Source organism: Arabidopsis thaliana, chromosome 5, assembly GCF_000001735.4.
Source record: "Arabidopsis thaliana chromosome 5, partial sequence".
In the NCBI taxonomy this organism is placed as follows: Eukaryota; Viridiplantae; Streptophyta; class Magnoliopsida; order Brassicales; family Brassicaceae; genus Arabidopsis; species Arabidopsis thaliana.
Window position 1 is genome coordinate 9,714,314 of NC_003076.8, and position 20,432 is coordinate 9,734,745.

At 35.6% G+C, this 20,432-nt stretch overlaps 5 protein-coding genes across 10 annotated transcripts; 3 read left to right on the top strand and 2 right to left on the bottom strand.

Moving 5' to 3' along the window:
- Window positions 1-34: 34 nt before the first annotated feature.
- Window positions 35-2,105, bottom strand: PNC2 (peroxisomal adenine nucleotide carrier 2). Its single transcript, NM_122634.4, has 5 exons — window positions 1,783-2,105; window positions 1,196-1,427; window positions 967-1,113; window positions 714-871; window positions 35-630 (listed from the first exon to the last, which is right to left on the bottom strand). The coding sequence occupies exons 1-5, from the start codon at window positions 1,929-1,931 to the stop codon at window positions 351-353; spliced, it is 966 nt and encodes a 321-aa protein (NP_198104.1). The 5' UTR covers window positions 1,932-2,105; the 3' UTR covers window positions 35-350.
- Window positions 2,106-3,189: 1,084 nt separating this feature from the next.
- Window positions 3,190-6,784, top strand: AT5G27530 (Pectin lyase-like superfamily protein; the record flags this gene model as incomplete). Its single annotated transcript, NM_122635.2, has 10 exons — window positions 3,190-3,279; window positions 3,964-4,083; window positions 4,205-4,342; window positions 4,419-4,562; window positions 5,067-5,274; window positions 5,352-5,433; window positions 5,555-5,663; window positions 5,749-5,865; window positions 5,963-6,208; window positions 6,662-6,784. The coding sequence occupies 10 exons, from the start codon at window positions 3,190-3,192 to the stop codon at window positions 6,782-6,784; spliced, it is 1,377 nt and encodes a 458-aa protein (NP_198105.2).
- Window positions 6,785-8,102: 1,318 nt separating this feature from the next.
- Window positions 8,103-13,141, top strand: MIRO1 (MIRO-related GTP-ase 1). 2 transcript variants are annotated; one of them, NM_001036876.2, is made up of 15 exons: window positions 8,103-8,309; window positions 8,497-8,723; window positions 8,954-9,086; window positions 9,253-9,402; window positions 9,686-9,862; window positions 10,006-10,260; window positions 10,486-10,554; window positions 10,631-10,686; window positions 10,783-10,864; window positions 11,147-11,358; window positions 11,513-11,579; window positions 11,946-12,058; window positions 12,144-12,294; window positions 12,381-12,567; window positions 12,726-13,141. In NM_001036876.2, the coding sequence occupies exons 2-15, from the start codon at window positions 8,503-8,505 to the stop codon at window positions 12,797-12,799; spliced, it is 1,947 nt and encodes a 648-aa protein (NP_001031953.1). In that variant the 5' UTR covers window positions 8,103-8,309; window positions 8,497-8,502; the 3' UTR covers window positions 12,800-13,141. The 2 variants fall into 2 exon arrangements, with proteins under 2 accessions (NP_001031953.1, NP_198106.1); NM_122636.4 differs by having other exon boundaries at window positions 8,103-8,268.
- Window positions 13,141-17,245, bottom strand: AT5G27550 (P-loop containing nucleoside triphosphate hydrolases superfamily protein; the record flags this gene model as incomplete). 2 transcript variants are annotated; one of them, NM_001344014.1, is made up of 13 exons in its annotated part: window positions 17,199-17,245; window positions 17,001-17,056; window positions 16,798-16,881; window positions 16,338-16,447; window positions 16,066-16,165; window positions 15,704-15,967; window positions 15,324-15,603; window positions 15,060-15,221; window positions 14,757-14,972; window positions 14,619-14,656; window positions 14,348-14,511; window positions 14,149-14,262; window positions 13,141-14,076 (listed from the first exon to the last, which is right to left on the bottom strand). In NM_001344014.1, the coding sequence occupies exons 2-13, from the start codon at window positions 17,008-17,010 to the stop codon at window positions 13,321-13,323; spliced, it is 2,298 nt and encodes a 765-aa protein (NP_001318663.1). In that variant the 5' UTR covers window positions 17,011-17,056; window positions 17,199-17,245. The 2 variants fall into 2 exon arrangements, with proteins under 2 accessions (NP_001318663.1, NP_198107.3); NM_122637.4 differs by having other exon boundaries at window positions 13,321-14,076; window positions 17,001-17,245.
- AT5G27560 (DUF1995 domain protein, putative (DUF1995)) lies at window positions 17,199-20,160 on the top strand. 4 transcript variants are annotated; one of them, NM_001344017.1, is made up of 11 exons: window positions 17,243-17,319; window positions 17,436-17,713; window positions 17,910-17,997; window positions 18,093-18,206; window positions 18,292-18,374; window positions 18,464-18,578; window positions 18,668-18,759; window positions 18,843-18,908; window positions 19,008-19,101; window positions 19,227-19,708; window positions 19,809-20,030. In NM_001344017.1, the coding sequence occupies exons 2-10, from the start codon at window positions 17,445-17,447 to the stop codon at window positions 19,329-19,331; spliced, it is 1,026 nt and encodes a 341-aa protein (NP_001332627.1). In that variant the 5' UTR covers window positions 17,243-17,319; window positions 17,436-17,444; the 3' UTR covers window positions 19,332-19,708; window positions 19,809-20,030. The 4 variants fall into 4 exon arrangements, with proteins under 4 accessions (NP_001332625.1, NP_568497.1, NP_001332627.1 ...); NM_001344015.1 differs by having other exon boundaries at window positions 17,199-17,713; window positions 19,227-19,312; window positions 19,809-20,160; NM_001344016.1 differs by having other exon boundaries at window positions 17,243-17,713.
- Window positions 20,161-20,432: the final 272 nt, after the last annotated feature.

The following is a 20,432-nucleotide window of genomic DNA, read 5'->3' on the forward strand; positions in this document are numbered from 1 at the left end:
AAAGCTTTGTGACATGGGAATCAGAAGATGATGTCTTTGTTTGTGCAGAGATTAAACTATAGTGAAGAGTACATGAAAATTTGGAAAATAGTATAAATCCCCAATTTTATTACAGCTGAAGAAAACAAACATAAACTACATAATAACCATAGAATAATCTCTAAGCCCAGAAACTCAATCTGGCAACAACAAGAAGCTTTATGTGGACCTAGTACAATCAGATCTTTACTAAAAAAAATCAATAGTTCTTGAAATGAGAAAGACTACAATACTTGATCTTTCGATTCTGATCGCCAAACAAATGACTTTGCTCTTACTTGGCCTTGGGACTCTTGCGGAATGGTAATCTTTTATGGACTTTTCAATCTAGCCTTTGTGACAAACAGAGTTCTTATTGCTAGAATGAGAATCCATGTGGTTGCAGTGATTTTCTCCTTGATCATTAGTAGTAATGCTGAGCTCAGAACTGTCTTTAAGATCTGAGCCTGCAAGCCTTTAAAGAAGCCTAAGATCCCTTCTTTTTTCCATATAGCATAGACTACCCCGGGAATCGTTTTCCTGATTCTTTTTCGGGGCTTCTTCGCTTCATTTTCCTTCGAGTCATCTGCTGCTTGAATCATAACCTTGCACCTACAAAACACATCAATGTATATACATCAATATTACTCGAAAGAGTCTGGATTGATTTGAGTAATTCTCCGGTAGCTTAATACCTGATTGCTGGATATGTGATGACGGTGGCAGCACTTTTTGAGACCGCACCTAACACAAACGCCATAAAGGCAGAGAGAACTACAGGGGAAGAATCTTTGTTGGATTTTGCCTTTCCTTTTTCAAGGAGGTTCTGTTTCAGCTGATCAAACACTGTATACTAGAAAGACAAGCTTATATTTCAGCTAAGCACGTTATCGCAAGCTTGAGACAGTAGTAAATAAATATGAATGGGGTTTGAAATGAAAATGGTACCTGAATTGCTGGATTCGAGGTCAATAAAAGAGAAATCCCAAGGCCATCAAATGCATTTCCCCATGAACCATCTGTTAGTGTCTTCCACAACCCTTTAGATTTTCCAAACTCGCTTGTTTGCATCCTCGATGAAGCTGTATCTAGAGGCTACAAAAACATACAACTTAAAGTTAAGCAAAGCATATAGTTTTGAAGCAGAGCTGAGTGCAAAAAAACAAAAAAAACGTACTTGAGTCAAAACAGAGGTACAAGCACCAGCAGCAGCAGCAATGAGGAGATTAGCCTTTGTTCCAATAGACTTAGAACCAATCCTTTGGGAATGTAACCTCTTGAAATAGCTATAACTATAGAAATAGATGAAGGACGAAATAAAAGACTGCAAATTCTTAGTCCCAAGGCCTTGATACAAGGAGAGAACATTTCCTGATGAAATTGCTTCCCAAAACACATCTGACAGATATCTGTAAACATCACAAAAACAGCTTTAGGTACCTCAATATTATCTAATGACAATCACATATGAACCATTATAATACCTAAAAACCTTAACCAAAAATAGTGATTCAAAAGCTTAAGCTCATTGAGAAGCCTTGATCAGAGAACTGAAATTTTCGATTTAGACGAGGATCTACAAGGGATCAACATAGAAATCATAAACCTAATCCAAAAACTGAAAGTTAAAACCGATTTCAACAATTCAGCAGGAACACAGCTAAAATTGAAGCGTGATGCAGAGACATAAAGAAGCAATTCTCAAATTCTAGATCATCATCATCGCGTCGCAATCAAATGGAAAAAGGGAAGAAGGAGAGAAACCTGTATTTCTGCTGACCGCGAACACGAATCTCGGCTTGGAACTTGGATTTACAGGTATCAAGAGGGTATAAAATGGTGGTGCTGAGAAGAGATCCAATGGCTCCGGAGGTGGCTTCGGAGATGGATTCCAAATCCAAATCAACACCCATATCTTCTTCTTCTTCTTCTTCTTCGAAGAGAGAAATGATAATTGATGGTATGGGCGATCACAAGAGAATGATTTTCGTCTTGGGATTTTAAACAAAAAGCCGTGTAAGATTGTTTTTTGTGATGGTGACGTCATCCTTTTCAATTTTTCCTTTTTTTGGTTTAGTCGGTCAAATCATAGAATGTAAACGATAATATCAAAGTCGGGCCACGTGGTTTTCATGTTTAAAACCGGCCTCTACCCAATATTATTTCGAATTAGGGCTAGGCAAAAATGCCGAATTCGAATCTTAATCGAAACACTACCAAAGAAGGTTGATTAGAAAATTCCCCAAAAAAATATCCAAATGAATCTTAGAGTTAGGTATTTTGGGTATCGGATAATATATAATTCGAATCGAAACTCGAACTAGTTAGTATCCGAAAAAAATTAAAATTAAGTAAAGTCATCAATCCATATTATATAGTTTTGAGTAATTCATATATTTTCGAGTAATTTGAGTGATTAAATTAGTTACTTTCCAATATTTTAGATAATTTGTTTATTTGTTTTTTCTACCGAGTTTTATTTATAGAATTTGGACATTTTCAAATACTTTTCAATATTTTTTCTTGTAATTTTGAATACGGATCGAATCCAGATAAAAGTTAATCTAAATAGTAAAATCTGATCGAAAACGAACTATGAAAAACTGAACCGTATCCATTCCAGCCCAAATATTACAAATATCCTAACATGAAATATGAGCCTAAAAATCCAAAAAAATTGAAAAACCCAAACTGAACCCTAACGTCTAACCATAATTTAAATGATGTAAACGGGTCAGACGGTATGATCAAACAAACAAAAAAATCAAGTAGTTTTAAAAGTAAATTATGAATATTATACAGAAAATATGAATTAAAGGATAATACAGTATATAATATATGTTGAAATAGACAGGTAAAAAAAATATAATGAATGATGCGAAACAAATTGATAGTAAAAACATATTAAAAATGGTTAAAAACATAAATGTTGTAGCTGAAATATTTTACTGCATAATATGATTATAAGTTAAAATCAATACAAATTTTAGACGAAAAAATAAATACACGGACTGTACATGAAAAGTATAACAACGACAAAACTGGTGTATCACACACCCATGCGGTTCACGTTCACCAAGTTTTACTATGTAAACTGAACCATTTTTTTCTTTTTTCTTTTTCTACTTTTTTTTTTAATCATAAAGCGCAATGTTGTAAGAATAATCATGAATGGAAGACATGGTTACAATCCAAAAGAACGGTGATATACCCGCATTCGTCCGCGTTACCACTCAATGGCATGGTCTCATGTCATTTCCTGTATTATAATGACATTGTCACTAGCTAGGTGATATTTTGTTGTATAATTTTATGAAACTAAATCATAATCTTGTAATAAATAAAACATATTGCTATAGCGATGTTGTATGGAACATGTTTTTTTTGTTTAACGTCACTGTATTCAACACTTAATAAGAGGGAGATGTCTACTTCAATGTATTCAACAACTAGAAAAGACTTTAGTATGCATGATTCAATAAACGTAAATGCACATTTTTGTGCCTAAATTAAAGTCATTGATTAAAAAAACTAGAATCATTTGCTTTAATTGTGCCTAAATCATTTGCGTTACGTTCATTGATTTAAAAAAACTAGAAAAAGAGACTTTAATTGTGCCTAAATCATTTGCTTCCTAAATTAGATACTCCCGATTGCTGCCTATATAGTATATGGACAGGAGGAAGAATTTTTACCAAAAAAAAGGACTAGGAATGGAGAAAGAATAATCATATGATTCGATGAACGTAAATGCACATTTTTGTGTATATATATACATGATGGAAACACATACATAGAGAGACCTAAACTACCTAATACCTATACATTCAATATATTTTCATCATCTTTATCTACACAATGGTACATATCAAATCAATATATTTTTTAAAATAGTATTTGTTTGCTACTTGATAATTCTAACTTTTTCATTCTTGTGAGTTTTAGGAAACCATACTACGTATATCCATATTGATAAATTTTATCTGTTTTGGTCTTGTAAACGGCCAAATTTACAATGTACTCAAATTTGGTGCTGAAGGAGATGGTCAAACCGATGATTCAAATGTAAGTTATTTGTTTTTATCACTAAAATATATGAATTTTTGATAAATATTTTCTTAAAATTAATTACTATTTCTTTTTCAAATAGTGTTGCTACTTTTAATTAACGATATTATATTAAAAGGCTTTTTTACAAGCATGGAACGCTACATGTGGTGGAGAAGAAAACATAAATACACTTTTTATTCCCTCTGGAAAAACATATTTACTTCAACCTATTGAGTTCAAAGGTCCTTGTAAATCTACCTCCATAAAACTTCAGGTATGTTCATAGTTAATTAATTTATCTAAGAAATGTTAACACCAACAAATTTGTATTTTATTTTATGTATTTGAAGTTGGATGGTATCATTGTCGCACCTAGCAACATCACATCATGGTCCAACCCCAAATCTCAAACGTGGATTAGTTTTTCAGGTGTGCCTGGTCTAATGATTGATGGTTCAGGAACGATAAATGGTCGTGGTTCTTCCTTTTGGGAGGTAACAGTCTGTTATATCATATGTTTTTTTTTTTTTGGGGTAAAATGTAAAAGATTTTATACCATTTTCGAGTTTCGACAGAAATTACAGATAATACAAGTAGCAGAGAAAAAAGTAAAATCTATAGAAAAACAGACAATAACAAAATACAGCAAATGAAAAAAGTATAAGTCTTGAGAAAAAACAAAAGAAAAAACACGATTCCGAGTTGCCAAAACTCAGAAATTTGCGTGATTTCCATAACTCCAAAAAGTTTGAGTCTCATCTTAGTTGACACGAGTTAACCCTAATCATATGTTTTTATGTTTGTTACTTACTAATTTGTTTTCTTTTATTCATCGGTATATCAAAATCATGAATTTTTTGTTTTCCAGCTAAGCTTGAAAGCTTCTGAACGGCCTAGAGTGAGTTTATCAAATTTACTACGCAATTTTTTGTGATTTTTTTTCCCGCGATAAAACATTCACTCACAAAAGTATTATTTTTTATTTTATTTGCATGCAGGCACTACATATATGCAATTGTAATAATCTCACGATAAACGGGATAACTTCGATTGATAGTCCAAAAAGTCATATATCAATCAAAAATTGCCATTATGTTGCAATATCGAAAATAAATATTTTGGCACCTGAGAATAGTCCCAACACAGATGGTATTGATATAAGTTACTCGACGAATGTCAATATATTTGACTCTACAATTCAAACTGGTGCGTACTTATTTACACGTTTTATTAATACAAATATATATAACACAATTATATGAATTTAATCATTGAATTTTTAGGAGATGATTGCATAGCAATCAACACTGGAAGTTCCAGTATCAACATCACACAAGTGAATTGTGGACCTGGTCATGGAATAAGGTAATTTCATTATACTAATTCAATTTCTTAGATTACAAAATTAGTAAACATTTATAAATAGAAAGATTTCATTGAAAGAAAACGTAACTAATAAAATTTGTTTTATAAACTTGGAGAACAGTGTGGGAAGTCTTGGAGCTGATGGAGAAAATGCAGCAGTTAGTGATGTTTACGTGACTCAGTGTACTTTTAATAAAACGACGAATGGAGCTAGAATTAAGACATGGCAGGTATTTTATACTAATTGTTCTCTCGTTTAAAATAAACTAATCATGTATAATATGTTTGAATTTAATTTTGATTTGGATTTTTTAGGGTGGACAAGGTTATGCAAGAAACATAAGTTTTGAGAATATCACACTCATTAACGTACAAAATCCAATTATAATTGACCAACAATATACTGATAAAGTACTTCTTGATGCCACTAAGGTAAATACTTTATAAATGGAGTTATGTTATATTTGATATACATTTTGTTTTGAAAGTACTAATAAATTGTTGAAACTTATATATTTTGTTTTGTTAGGATTCAGCGGTGGCAATTAGCAGTGTAAAATATGTTGGTTTTCAAGGAACAACACTTAACGAAGATGCTATAATGCTTAAATGTAGTGCCATCACATATTGTAAAGACATGGTCATAGATGATATTGAAGTTACCATGGAAAATGGAGAAAAACCTAAAGTTGAATGTGAAAATGTTGAAGGAGAATCCAGTGACAATGATTTGATGCGCGAGTGCTTTAATAGTAATAGTACTTTCAGTGGCGGAGTTAGGAATTATTTTTATCGGGGTCAAAGGATGTAAACTTTAGTTAATGGGAGAGTCAATATAGAGATTTCTAACCATTTCATATGTGTTTGAGTCATAATCATCTAAGAATTATGATTATTTTCTAAATCTTACGAGTGTCATCTAACCTAGTTCTTAATTAAGAATTTTGATGAGATGTATTTTTGTTTGTCAACATCACAAAATGTCTTGATGAATTGTCGTTTAAATCCTATATTTACTTAGAAACAATCAATACACACAAATGTTGATGATGCCTTTTACAAGAGACATAGATTTATGTTGATTTTTGTAGCTGTTGATTTAGTTGCCTCCTATAATAACATCTACTAGCTCTCTGTTGGAACCTCGTTTGGTTTTTCGGTTGAGTTATGGACGTTATGGTGGGGCGATCTCTTGTCCTTCTCTTTGTGTTGCGTAATTTGTCTTTAGTCTGTAGGTGGCTTTGGCTGGGTTTACGAATGTCCATGTGTAAGGATGGGTGGTCCTAATTGGCGTTTCTCCTCTCGGATCTCAAGGACTTTCCTTGATCCTTCGTCTTTTCATGTTCATTGACTCTAAAGTGGTTGTGGTGGTTAGGTTCTATGCTCTCATCTTCTTGTTATATCGTCTTCGTTTCTGCCGTGGAGATGGTTTTTGTGAACTCAGTTTAATTCTCTCTTCTAGACACCTGTCAATTGCCTCTCCTTAGTGACAAACTGATCTATGGAAGTATTAGTCGGCTGCTTATAGGAAAGAGTTTTCAGAGTTGTGGTGTTGGAGGTTTTAGTTTTTACCTCTTTAGTTGTTATTTTATTTTTCATCTCTTCTAATGCTTGTAATGTTTGTCTGCCTTTGTTTGGTCTTATGTTTTTGGGGATTTATATGTACCGGTCGGCTTTGTCTCCTAAACGATTTTCTTTTTTGTCGGCTTTGTATAATTCAAACGCATTCTATCAATGAAATCCTTTAAACAAAAAAAAATCCTAGAAAAAAATAGCCAAATACAATTTTTACAAAATATCTTATTATCAAAGTTAATAACTTATACGATCGTAACACATGACAAATCTATTGATCTTATATTTTGACATGTATCGAAAAAGATTTTAACTTTTTTTTTCCTCTTAGAAGAAAAAGAAAACTTAAAAAAAAAACAAATTTACATATACTAATTTATCACTGTAATGGAAAATTAATAGTAAGATGGAATGCATAGAATTAAATTGTTTTCTATTGCAAAATCAAATTGTATTTGAATTTTGTACAATCAAATTAAATTTTATTTTTATTATCATAAAATAGATATTTAAATTGTATTGCAAATTCGAATTTGTAAGATTGAAATTTGGTTTAAGGAAATAATAAATTAAATACTGAAAAGTATGTAAGTTACTATTTAAAATTCAAATATCATCAATAAGATGGAGTGTCTAGGGACTGGATAGTGCAGATTACTCATGTGTGTATGTGCGTATTCGTTATCACTTGGTCTGCATTTATTTGATGTTTGTCTGAGTGTTGTAAGTCTGACGTTGTTAGAGGATACATATGAGACATCGTTTCCACGAAATTCGTGTTCGAGTGTAATTTTTATGTTATGATATATCGTAGGGAGCTTTTGTCCTCTACAGATTACGAAAAATAGATAATGTATAGACTAACAAAGTACTTTATTATGATTTAATAAATATTTAAAATATATAGTAAAATTAAATATGTATAATATTAAATTATGGATTATTATTTGACATATTTACTATTTAAAATTTAAATATTATTATTAAATATTTGAATAAATTTATATTTTATCTAGTTAAAAATAAAAATTCCTCGTACAAAAAAATTATCTTATATGTTAAAAAGAAACAAGGCTTGTGTTTACGGAAATACCACTAGACTAAACACAGACAAGGTAAAAAAAAAAAACAGCTTACCAAATTTTTCTCCTCCTTCACGGCAAATCGTCACCGCCACATTATCTCCCAAACTAAGAATCTAGGGTTTTCTAAGGGTTTTTAATCTTCGTCCTTCTCTCCTTCTCCAGTTTTAGGTTTCAGGTTTATCTCTCGTTTCTTTCATCGAATCTTTTGATCTTTAGGTTAGTTTTGCTTCTCGTTGATGTTACTCTTTCCATTGTTATCTATGGTTCTGGATTCGTCATATCCTTCACGATCTTCATGTTTCTGGGTTTTTAAAATCATGCTGCGAAGTTTCAGTAATCGTGTCTCAGACTCGTCAATCTTTGTACTTGATTCTGAATTGTTGAGTGTTTGATTGTGTTGCAGTTTCAGATGGCGAGATACGCTGCTGGTGCGGTTGATTGTCCTGGTTCTCCCAAATCTGTGCGAATCGTTGTGGTTGGTGATAAGGGCACTGGAAAATCAAGCTTGATTGTTGCTGCAGCCACTGATTCTTTCCCTCCCAATGTCCCTCCTGTTTTGCCTGATTACAAGTTGCCTATTGAATTCTTCCCTGATGGTATACCCGTCACCATTGTCGACACTTCCTCGAGGTATATATCCTTATATAAGTTCACTGTATTGCTGGATAATTACTCTCTTAAATAAAGCTACTTTGAAAGAAAATAATTTCTAGTTTAGAGAAAAGAGTGTTGCTTTTATATACAATATTGTTGTTGGGATTGCACTGTGCCAACTGTTTGTGGGTTTAGGATATTTTAAGCTTTGCCAGCTTTGTTGAGGTTCTTGAAGTATGTTTTGATGTTTTTGTTCGTTGGTTCAGGCCAGAAGATAGGGACATTGTTGCTGAGGAATTGAAGCGCGCAGATGCAGTAGTTTTGACATATGCCTGTGATCGACCTGAGACTCTCGAACGTTTGAGTGAATACTGGCTTCCAGAGCTTCGGCGATTAGAGGTTTGATTTTCATCTCTCTGTTTTCAGTTTGGTCATGTCAATCTTGTTGTGTGTAAAAGGTGTACAATATCTTATCTATTGATCATATCATTGTCATAATGCTAGAAGGTGTGACCTAAACCTTTGCTGTTTCTTATTAAGATTGGCTTGTGATGTTTTTGAACAGGTAAAAATTCCTATTATCGTAGCAGGATGTAAGCTTGACTTCAGAGACGACAATAACCAGGTCAGCCTCGAACAAGTGATGTCACCTATAATGCAGCAGTTTCGGGAGATAGAGACTTGTATCGAGTGTTCTGCCCTGAAGCAACTCCAGGTTTCATGACTTCTGAATTCCTCTTGATATGTGATATTTTTCTTTGTTCAAACATGGCACAAATATTGGTCCGAGGTAGCTTAGGCATGTGCTTGTCTTACTAAGAAATTTCAAGGACTTAAGATGTGCTAAATTTTTGCCTGAAAGTAGATATTGTTGTTATTGGTTTGGACTTTTATCAGTCATGAACTGGAAATGCCTAGTCAGAAATTAGCATTCGGTGGTAATTACAAATTATATTCCAGGTCTAAACTATCATCCTAATGCACAAGCTTTCCTGTAGGCACAAGAAGTTTTCTATTATGCACAAAAGACTGTCCTTCACCCAACAGGACCTCTGTTTGATCAAGATTCCCAGGCACTGAAACCCCGGTGTGTAAGGGCATTGAAGCGTATCTTTATACTCTGTGATCATGACAGAGATGGTGCTCTTAGCGAGGCTGAGTTAAATGATTTTCAGGTTCTTATATTTCCTCTTTCGTGTTTCATGTGCTTCGCTGTTCGTCATTGAATTGGCTTAGCCCTATCCTTCAGATTTTAAAAAGAAGCTTGAAGTTTAATTATGTTATCCCCATGACGCACCTAATAGTTGTTTTACAATAGGTCAAGTGTTTCCATGCACCATTGCAGCCTTCTGAAATTGAAGGTGTTAAGAGGGTTGTGCAAGAAAAGTTGCCAGAAGGTGTGAATGAAAGAGGACTGACAGTCACTGGCTTCCTATTTTTACATGCACTTTTTATTGAGAAAGGGAGGCTTGAGACTACGTGGACTGTACTCAGGAAGTTTGGGTATAATAATGATATAAGACTTGCTGAAGAATTGCTTCCATCTGCAATATTCAAGCGAGCTCCTGATCAGGTAAATTTGCAGAAATAACATCCATTGTTCTTCATTATTGTATTTGTTGGTGTTTCAATAATCTATTACTGGAAAGAGCTGTATATCGAGCATTAAATTTTGTAATCTTATCAGAAATAAGAATTTTGGATGCCTACATTACTGGAAAACGGTTATCTTACAGCTCACATTAACTTGCCTTCCTTGGTATTGTGCAGCTAATGTTTGTGTTCATTGTTTTTGTAGAGCTTTGAGTTGACAAATGCAGCAATCGATTTCCTGAAAGGAATGTATATGTTGTTTGATGACGACCAGGTATGTTTCTTTTCTTATAAATGGCGTAGTGTTGAGTTGACAAATAAATTTCTCAGACTGAATTTGCACTTTGCAGGATAACAATCTGAGACCTCAAGAGATCGAGGATCTTTTTTCAACTGCACCTGAAAGGTACCTTTTTTACACCTCCAGAAGGCAAAGAACGTGTACTTTTGATTATGGTAATCTCCATTATATTGCCATGCCATACTAAATTGTGAATGGCAGTCCATGGAAGGAAGCTCCTTATGAAGATGCTGCGGAAAAAACTGCCCTTGGAGGACTATCATTTGACGCTTTCCTGTCAATGGTAATCAATACTCTTTTACATGCTTAACAACATAATGAAGCATTCTTGTGCATGCATTATACACATACTCATCCTTCTTTATTTTATTTTTCTTTGATTTTGTTGACTGACATACTTAAATTTCACACAATTCTCTCTTTATTTTCTTGTAACACATCCAATTTATAGTTGGATTATATGTCGTTTTGCGATTTTGAATGGATTTTACTCTGGGCCAAAGTTTTGTTCATGAACTAATTCAAAGTTTAATTGTGTGCTAATCTTTCAATTTTATCCTTGCAGTGGTCACTGATGACACTATTAGAACCGGCTCGGAGTGTGGAGAATTTGATTTACATTGGATTCCCGGGTGATCCATCGACTGCCATTCGTGTTACTAGGAGAAGACGTTTAGATCGCAAAAAGCAGCAATGTGAACGAAAAGTTTTCCAGTGCTTTGTTTTTGGACCTAATAATGCTGGAAAATCTGCATTGCTGAATTGCTTTCTTGGAAGGTTTGTCATGTTAACTCGTACCACAACTTGTTGGATTTTCAAAATACACAGAAGAGAGTATAATTCTATGTTTATAAGCAAGGAGACGTTTAATTTTCCTCTTTTTCAGTTGATCTCTCCATCTGGTTTATAGTTTTGTTTCTCCATGATCTAGGTCATATACTGATAACCAGGAATCAACTACTGATGAGCGTTATGCAGTAAATATGGTCGATGAATCGGTGAGTCAGTATACTTATGAAATTTGTATCGTTATGTTTGTATGCGCGCATAAATATATATGTATTTTAGTTTGGTTATATTTTGTCTTTGCAAAGAAATCTTCCACGTGCAAAATACTGAACAAAAATGACAAACTTCAGTGTTGTTTTGGGGACTGAGATGGGAACTAGCTAGATATCTTTGATGAGTTTTCTCTATGGGTGGATACATGCTTTTTTACTTGGAAATTTCAAACAAAACTGTTCAGAGAGATTGAAGATGTTATTTGGATGTACATTTTTGGGCAACATGCTTCATGGCTACTTTCTCTAAGTTTCGGTATGTAATTGGTCATTATTCTGATAGTGGCAAATCTCTAAATGTAGGGTGCTAAGAAAACTCTTATCATGAGGGAAATTCCAGAAGATGGAGTTCAAGGGCTATTTTCATCCAAGGAATCCTTAGCTGCATGTGACATAGCTGTCTTCGTGTATGACAGGTATATGTCCTGCTGTTTGATTGGTTGAAATATACCTCTCTGTATGTAGTTTGTACGTAATAATTGAGTTCATTGTTTTCTCCAGTTCTGATGAGTCGTCATGGAAGAGAGCGACCCAGTTGCTTGTAGAAGTTGCAAATTATGGTGAGGCCACTGGGTATGAGGTCCCTTGCCTCATGGTTTCAGCAAAAGACGATCTTGATTCATCTCCTATTTCCATACAAGAATCCACCAGGGTAGGGTTCTTATTGAACTCAGACTCAATGAATATAGCTCGAATAATTCCATACATATATATTTATGCACACGGATCTTTTCGCAGATGACACAAGATATGGGAATAGAGCCTCCGGTATCAATCAGCTCCAAATTGGGGGATTTCAACAATTTATTCCGCAAAATCTTAACTGCAGCACAACATCCTCATTTGAGCATTCCAGAGACCGAAGCAGGCAAAAGCCGCAAACATTACAACAGGCTAATCAACCGCTCTCTTATGGCCGTTTCCAGTACGTTTTCTTTCCTAGAATCCTGAATCTTGACTCAATTTTTGTCCCAAACAAAGAAAAACCTGTAACGGCTTCAGACCCATGTTGGGTATACTTAAATTTCGATCTCATGCTATGTAAACAATTTATCTAATTTCTACCTCGTGATTTGTAAACAGTTGGTGCTGCTGCTGTGGTCGTTGGGCTGGCTGCATACCGTGTGTATGCCACAAGAAAGAGCTCGTCTGCCTGAGAAGATTGAGAATGAACAATCCAATCTCTTAAGGTATGAACACGGAAAGAGGATAGCAAATCTCGTGTACTGAGTTTGTTTATCGTTCTCAAGGTTTTACAACTTGATCCAGAGTACTGTTGAGTACTGTTCTTAGAAGTTTAATGGAAATGGGCTTTGTTTGAAGTAATTGTGGAAGAAGATCTGTAGCAAACACAAACATTTAGGGACAAGATAAAAAGAGAACATAGTCAATAGACATTGTGTTGAATTTCAATAACAATAGAACTTTGTCTCCTCGATGTTGTTAATCTTGCTCACGTTTGCTCTGTTCTCGGAATTAACCAGCAACACTTTAACATCAAATGAACAAACCATTAATTGCACAAGATCTCTTTAGAGTTTAACAAATCGACAACAATTTGAAGATAAAAAGATAAAAAAAAAAGCAACAGAAAATCCTATTTTGAAGTTTTAACAGGCGACCAAACAAACACTTTCACAAAGACAGTGAATAAAGAATCCAGTCACGAAGCAAGCCACTATTGTTCCCTCCGAAGCAAGTCAGAGGCGGAAGAAGAAGAAGCAGAAGATCGTATCGCTACGAGGGAAGGTCTTCTGTTCTTGAACTTAAGGGGACTCCACACCACCGCCTTCTTCTGCAATGCAATCACTGTCGGATGGCTTGGCTTCCACGAGCTGCCTCCTCCTCCAAGAGGGCTCTTCATGAATCTGCTGCTTTTCATTGCATTCGGAGTCACCAGATTGCGGTCTGGAGAGAAGAGTTTAGAGTATCTTGCCTTTCTCGGGTCACCACGGAATGAAGGAGGAGGGCGTGATGGAGTTTCCATAGATGATAATGATGATGGTTCTGGTCTTAGCGTTGCAATTGAGACTCTCCTTCTGGGCATGATGGTTTTATTGCTTGAAGCAATGGCTGATGGAGCAGGAGCTGGCCTGAATGCGATGGAGCTTCTTCTTGGTTTCATTAGTGTATTCACGTCCATAGATGATGATCTTCTGTTGCTGTTATTATTCTCTTTGAATGTTGTGTCTGAGAATCTCTTAGAATGACCCTGAGATGGTTGTTGTTGGGGCATGAAGTTTGTGATCCTTCTGAGTGGCATTCGCATTCTTGTTGGAGCCAAAGGCGGTTTTTTCTCTATAATTGTCGGTAGTGTCTCTCTCAGATGTCTAGATGTTGTTGTTGTTGTTGATGATGCAGTTGCTAGAGCTCGTGACTCCTGCTTGATTCTGGTCTTTCTTTCTTCTGCTAGTTGAAATTCCAGATCTCGAACCTGAAACATGATTTGATTTTTAACTGTTAGAAGAAGACAACATATTGAATCCAGTAGTTAAAGCGGACTAACCTTATCTTGAAGTCCTCGGCATATGTGTTCTCTAGCAGTGAGGCGTAGCTGTAGTGACTGCACATTGTCCTGCAGCTTCTTTGTTTCCTTTTCCTCGTGTTTCAGCTTCTCGGCCTGTTACAAAGGATACAACAAAAAATGAAATAACCTTAAGATATGTTAAAGCTTAGATGAACTGGAGTTCGAGGAATCAAGTTACCATTTGTTTTGACTTAAGGAGTTCAGAGACATCAGCCTGTTTTCGGGCAGGTCCACTTTCGATTCCTCGGACTCTACTTGCAAAGTTCAAGGAGCAAAGGGTCTCTCCTAGATCGGCAGAACTCGGACTAATCTGGACAAACATTAATGTCTTGCAATCTCCACCTGTATAAGTCACAATGAAATAGAAACACCATGGAGATGAAAAATAAGATGTCTTATGAATCATGTGGCCATAACAACGGAAGAAAATAGGACAAATGTTACTTTACCCAAAGAGTTTTGCAGCATATGGGTCAGCTTTGAGTTTCTGGAGTTTGACAAAAAGGAAGGAAAAAAGTGTCATCAACATCAATCAGAAAATCTCATATGCAAATGTCTTAACAAAGGGGAAGAAAGAAGGGAAAAACCTGTAAGGAATGTGGCTTGTTTTGGATGCAAGGGCAGAGATAACATCACCGAGTGCTGAAAGCGACTTATTGATAAATTGAGATTCTTTCAGCCTTTCTCCTTCAACTTCTACCTTTCCTACTCGCTCACTGCCAGCCAAGTCCACTAACCAAAGATGACTTCTCGTTCTCTGACCATTTATCAAATTCTCTCCCTTCACTGTCACTCGCAGCAAGCTGAACAAAAGGAAATCTCTTGTTGGTATAAGTATGGAAAAGGTTTAGTTTCACATGAATTTAGTTTCTAAACTCTAGTTTGCTTACCAATGAGAGCGGCTGCTTTGCTCATTTGCAGCAGTTGAACCCACAGATCGAACAGCATATCCTTTCTTGAGCAGATCCCACACTCCATCTGTATTGTAAACTTGAGCTTCGACTAATCCTGGGACTTCTTGCGTCCCTTCTGCTGATTGCTTAACCTCCAACCTTTATCAACACAGCACATAGTGTTATTTTGCTTTTTAACAAGAAAGATAGAAACTGTAAGGCGATTTATTCTACTACCAAATAATATAATGGAAGACCTACTTTTTAGGGGGCTGGTTTGAGTTATCTACCAAGAGGTCCCTTATCTTCTCATTATAAACCTCCAACATGCTAACTGATAGCTCAAACTTCATGAGATGACTTTTGCTTTCTGAACAGCGAAATAGTTCTTCTAAGGTCCTATAGTTCACTCCTCTATTCTCTGGTGTTCCCTCCATGGTAAATGTCTTGCCAGTTCCCGTTTGGCCATAGGCAAATATGCAGACATTATACCCATCCAGCACCGAAGTAACTATAGGTTTTGTCTGTGCAAAAACAGTCTCTGCAAAAGAAGGTACAGTCAGATAAGAAGACTCGTTGGTGTAGTGTTCAAAGAGCAAAGGTTTAGCGAAATAAAGTTGCAAAGGTAGCGTCTCAATTACCTTGGCCATCGTCAGGCTTAAAGACATGGTCAAATTTAAAATGCTTCTTGGAGGAATCAGATGAAAGTATCTGGAGCTCGTTTTCCTGTGTTGTATCAAACTCAGCTACAGAAGCACAACCATTGGCTATTTCAGCTTGGTTTAGAGGTCTGCATCTGCAAAAGACTCTGATATTTCCCTTGAGTTCGATCACTTCATTGTATAATCGTTTCCTCTCTGATGACTCTTCCAAGTACTGTTTTTCAAGAGCTCCAAGCTTAGTAGCTTCCATTAAAACACGTTGAGGCATATTAGTTAACCAAATCAAACAAGTTTTGTATTTAGAGAATCTTTGTCGAAGAAATCAGATTCAAAGTACTCACTGAGAAGCTGGAGAGCCCTTGAAATTTCTGGTTCTACTAAGGAACAATTCTTGATCTCTTGCACTTGGTTTGATACCAACGCATGTTCATCCTTCAAGATCTAAGACATGATATAGAACATAAAACACTAGCAGAGACTGAAAGCAAATCTGTTGAAAATTCATATTTAAGTTCATCTTGAAATAACCTCAACTTACTATTGCAACTGAGAACTCAGAAGGAACTATTGTAACTGTGTTTATTCAAGAGGATGACAAAGAAAGTAGTAGTACCTTAATTTTGTCACTGCAGTCGATAATTTTCTGCAAAATTGGAAGTGTTGGTCCATTGGCAGGAGAAACTTCTTGGTTTCCACTTGTAATAGTATCCTCACTTTCTTCCACTATTTCAGCCAAATCAGTAATGCATCATATCAGAGTCAAAGACACAAGTGAATCTAAAAATACATACTACAGTCTACTAAACAAAGTACTTGTTAACAGAGTTTCAGATTCATGGGATAAGTTAGGGACCCAAAACCTAAATCGTTGATAACTGAAGGTGAACCAATCTTTCTGAATTCCAAAACAAAATGCTAAAACCTAATTGGATTCTCTTCAGAACAAATCCAAAAGAACCAGGAATCTCAGAGATATAAGTGTTTGAGATGTCAATTCACAATCAGAGACTACCAATTAACAATCGAACGACTTGTACACTAATTTTTCAATTCACGACGAGAAAACCCCTTACCAGCGTCGGAATTGTGATTGTTGACAGAAACTTCCTTCGATTCACACAACAAACCACCATCGTTGCAAATTTCTTGATGTTGATCTGGCAAAAACCGAAGATGATCAGCGAAACATTAAAAAAAAAAAACAGATCAATCAAGAAAACCATAAATCTGTAAGAACATGAATCAGAAGAGCGACGACAGAAACAAAGTATAGTACCTCTTTCCATGGCGGATTTGTGCCTAGAGAACCCAAAGAACGTTGAATCCAAAATTCTGAATCAAAGAGAGCGAGAGAGAGACCAAGAGAGAGTGAGAGATTTAGAGAGAGATTGAGAACGAGTGTAGACGAATTTGAATTTAGGAGAATAAGAGCCGTTGGATCTAAAGAAGCTTTGTAACGTCTATATTTTATTACCATTCGTTCCACAAAGAGGAGCGTCATAATCCGGATCCGAATTCGTTTATTATTCGTTTCACTTGAAGTTTCAAACCTCTCTTTTCCAGCAGAGAGAAGGATAAAAGTTTTCACAAATTAAGTAAGACCCCTAAACTTCTATTTTATTTATAAAGAGCCACAAATATTATAATTTCACAAATACACCCATGTGTTCCAGTTGTTTGAGTAAAATCTACTTCAATTGATTTGCCAAAGGCTTGCCTCATGGCTTATTCTTCAGTACCAAGCTGTTTCCATGGCTATCTTCTCCATCGTTGTTCGTTCTCCACCACACAATTTTTCTCGGGTTCTCTCTCTTGTGGCTTCTCTGCTTCTACCAATTCAAGACTAAGAACATGTGTCAAATTCGAGAAGTTTCAGGGTGACTCTCCTCTTGAACAGAACACTTCAGTTTCTTCTTCCTCTTCTGTTTCACAGGAACTACCATTAGAAGAAGCTCAAGACCAACTAGAAGAAGAAGAAGATGATGATGAGTTCAGTAATTTTGTCCGTTTGTTTTCTTTATTATTCGATTATACTTTATTTTCTGTGAATTGGGTTTTCATTGTGAAGGAAGAACCATTGAATTCAATTCAAAGTTGATCACTTTTCATCAGTTTCTTTGTTATTTTTGTGTGACTATTGGAACATAAGGCTAAAAAAGATGTTTTTATCGTTACTGTTTTTCAGCTGTTTGCCTAATGATTTGGAAGGAGCTGTTAGGCAATCAGGTGAAGCAGGTGCTGCGTTTGTGAACTCAGGAGGAAATAGAGCTATTGTAAGGGCTAGTAGTATACAAATTTGTAATCTTTGGTGGGGAAAAAGAATGAGATTTGGTATCAGCTTTAAGATTCTGACTCTGAAATCTTGTAGGTGGAGCTTTTGATTCCTCAGCTGCAGTTTTTAGACGATGAAGGTGCACAAGCTGAACTTTGGGACCTTTCGCGTGTTTTCTTGGAGACTCTCATTAAAGAAACAGGTTGTGAGGTAAGCTAAAACAGTTTGTATAATACCTTTACATGAAACATTTTATCAGTCGATGACTCGTAGCGCTTGGAAATGTTGTTGCCAGAGAGTTAAAGCTGTATTTCCAGACGCTGGAGCTGCTGCATTGCTAAAATACCGGTGGAAAGATGCAACGTTCGGATTTGCTAGGTAAGTTGGCTTACATCTTGAGAGCTTAATAGTTTTTCGTTCGAAAGAGTCTGTAGAAATATGCAGTCATGTTCTTTGTTGTGATGCAGCTTAAGTGACCGGAAACCTGTGGAGAAAGAAGATGAGATCATTGTCATGGTTGTTCCTGATTACCAAATGCTGGAATATGTTGAGAAAATTGCTAATGGGCTTGCTGATGACCCGGTAACTAAATCTGTCAAATCTTTAATTTCAACTTTGCTAAGAACCTTTAGTACTAACATTAAGAAGGCATTTCTTTGTGTTCTTTCAAGCCAAGGCCTCTCATTATGTGGAACCCTCGTCTTATAAGCGAGGAAGTCGGGGTTGGGTTTAACGTGAGAAAACTAAGGCGTTACTTCCTAAGGTAAAAGGCAAAATCCTTAATGAGACTTGACAAGGTTTTTGACGTAACATCAATAACTGTTCTTTTCATTTTGGCTCTTCTAGTTCATTCACTACGGTTTACTCTATGAGACCTCTGGCTGCTGGTGCTGTTTTCAGGTGTTATCCTGGGTAAGACTCAGACTTGGTTTTTCTTATTTGATTAAGTCCATGTAGATACGGTTTAACGAGTACAAGCTGATCATTTTCTATCCTCATTTATTTTTCTAGTAAGTGGAAAGTCTTCTATGATAACAAAGACAGACCAGGCCGATACCTACTCGCTAAAGAACTCATTGGTCGACCTGATGCAGAGGATCTTGAGGTCAATTGAGTACTAGATTTAATTGAGTTGAAAAATTCTTATATCATGAAAAAAATTGGGTGCAAATCCTAGTTCCATAGCTTGTTTTGCTGCAATTTCATTGATGAAATGTTTTCTTTTTGCAGATAATATATGGGGGAGTAGAAGAGAAATCAGAAGAAGGGCCATCTTTAATGAGTCAAGCTGCTGGAATTTTCTCATCCATTAACAGGTTCATGAAATCAATGTGAAGATGATTTCTTCTCTGCAGTGTAATACTATTCACATGTCCTGGTATTAGAAATGTAACCAAAGGGTATTACTGTATATCTTTCTATGCTATTACATCATGAAGAGTATAATACGTACTGGTAAAGAGTTCTGTTCCTTCTATACTTCAGTGAACCACTCTGGTCGAGAAAATTAATCCGAATCAACCCAAAAGTCAGTTTTGTACCTAAACTGCAGTCTGCAGATACTATGTACTAGTTCTATCATCATAACATGAAAATATCGAAGTTTTGCAACTTGTTCTGTTTGCGATTGACACTTTGTCTATCCTAAGCTGGAAATGCTACCTAGAGTTCTTGAGAGCCTTCAGAATCTAAAATGACTCGTCATAGTGGTGGTGATGACTTGCACGACCCAAGAGTTTAACATAAGAAACGTTTTGTTTCTTTCTTATGTGTTATACATGTTTTTATGGTGTGTGTGTGTTTTTATAACAGGATTTGGATATGACCACAGAAAGGGAGGAACTAAAACTTTCATCATCCGTGCCTCTGTTTGATGTCATCACTCAGAGTTTGCAGATATAAAGAAGCAGCTTCCGTGAAGTTCAAAGCTAAAATGAAAGTGGCAAGGTACACTGTAGAGAACTCAGTGGTTATCAGGAAATTAACTTGTTCTGCATTTGAGTATTTCCATGCTAGAACAAGGGTATCTACAAGGTTTCATAAATCATTGGTTTGCCAATTATAAGAGAGATGACAAATGGAGACTAGATTATTTCATCTAGCTTTGAACTAATATTGTTTTGGATTCTAGAAAACGCAAAACTCGAACTGAACTAAAAGCAAATGTCTTTTTTTCTAGACCTACCATCAAAACGCAACACACAAATCCAGAAACACCAACACACAACATCAAGCGTATGTGTAAAAACAAAGAATTTGGTTCTGCAATGAAATCCAAAACAGAGCCTTTGATGGGGAAAAATTCAATCTTTGAATCGAAAAGAGTTGTTCTTCCAAAAACAAATTAAGCTTCAGTAAGCATCAACATCACAGAGTTTTACATAAAAATCTCATAAAGAAACATATACTACTACTACCTACTCTAGTTCTGTTTGA

Bases quoted from the DNA above. Each gene is read 5' to 3' on its own strand.
- PNC2 (NM_122634.4), bottom strand. From the start codon at position 1,931: ATGGGTGTTGATTTGGATTTGGAATCCATCTCCGAAGCCACCTCCGGA. The intron at 1,428-1,782 runs GTTTCTCTCCTT...TGATGTTTACAG, and splicing joins CGCGGTCAGCAGAAATACAG to ATATCTGTCAGATGTGTTTT. The intron at 872-966 runs GTACCATTTTCA...TTGTCTTTCTAG, and splicing joins CCTCGAATCCAGCAATTCAG to TATACAGTGTTTGATCAGCT.
- MIRO1 (NM_001036876.2), top strand. From the start codon at position 8,503: ATGGCGAGATACGCTGCTGGTGCGGTTGATTGTCCTGGTTCTCCCAAA. The intron at 8,724-8,953 runs GTATATATCCTT...TCGTTGGTTCAG, and splicing joins ATTGTCGACACTTCCTCGAG to GCCAGAAGATAGGGACATTG. The intron at 12,059-12,143 runs GTATATGTCCTG...TGTTTTCTCCAG, and splicing joins GCTGTCTTCGTGTATGACAG to TTCTGATGAGTCGTCATGGA.
- AT5G27560 (NM_122638.4), top strand. From the start codon at position 17,445: ATGGCTTATTCTTCAGTACCAAGCTGTTTCCATGGCTATCTTCTCCAT. The intron at 17,998-18,092 runs GTAAGGGCTAGT...GAAATCTTGTAG, and splicing joins CAGGAGGAAATAGAGCTATT to GTGGAGCTTTTGATTCCTCA. The intron at 18,760-18,842 runs GTAAAAGGCAAA...TGGCTCTTCTAG, and splicing joins CTAAGGCGTTACTTCCTAAG to TTCATTCACTACGGTTTACT.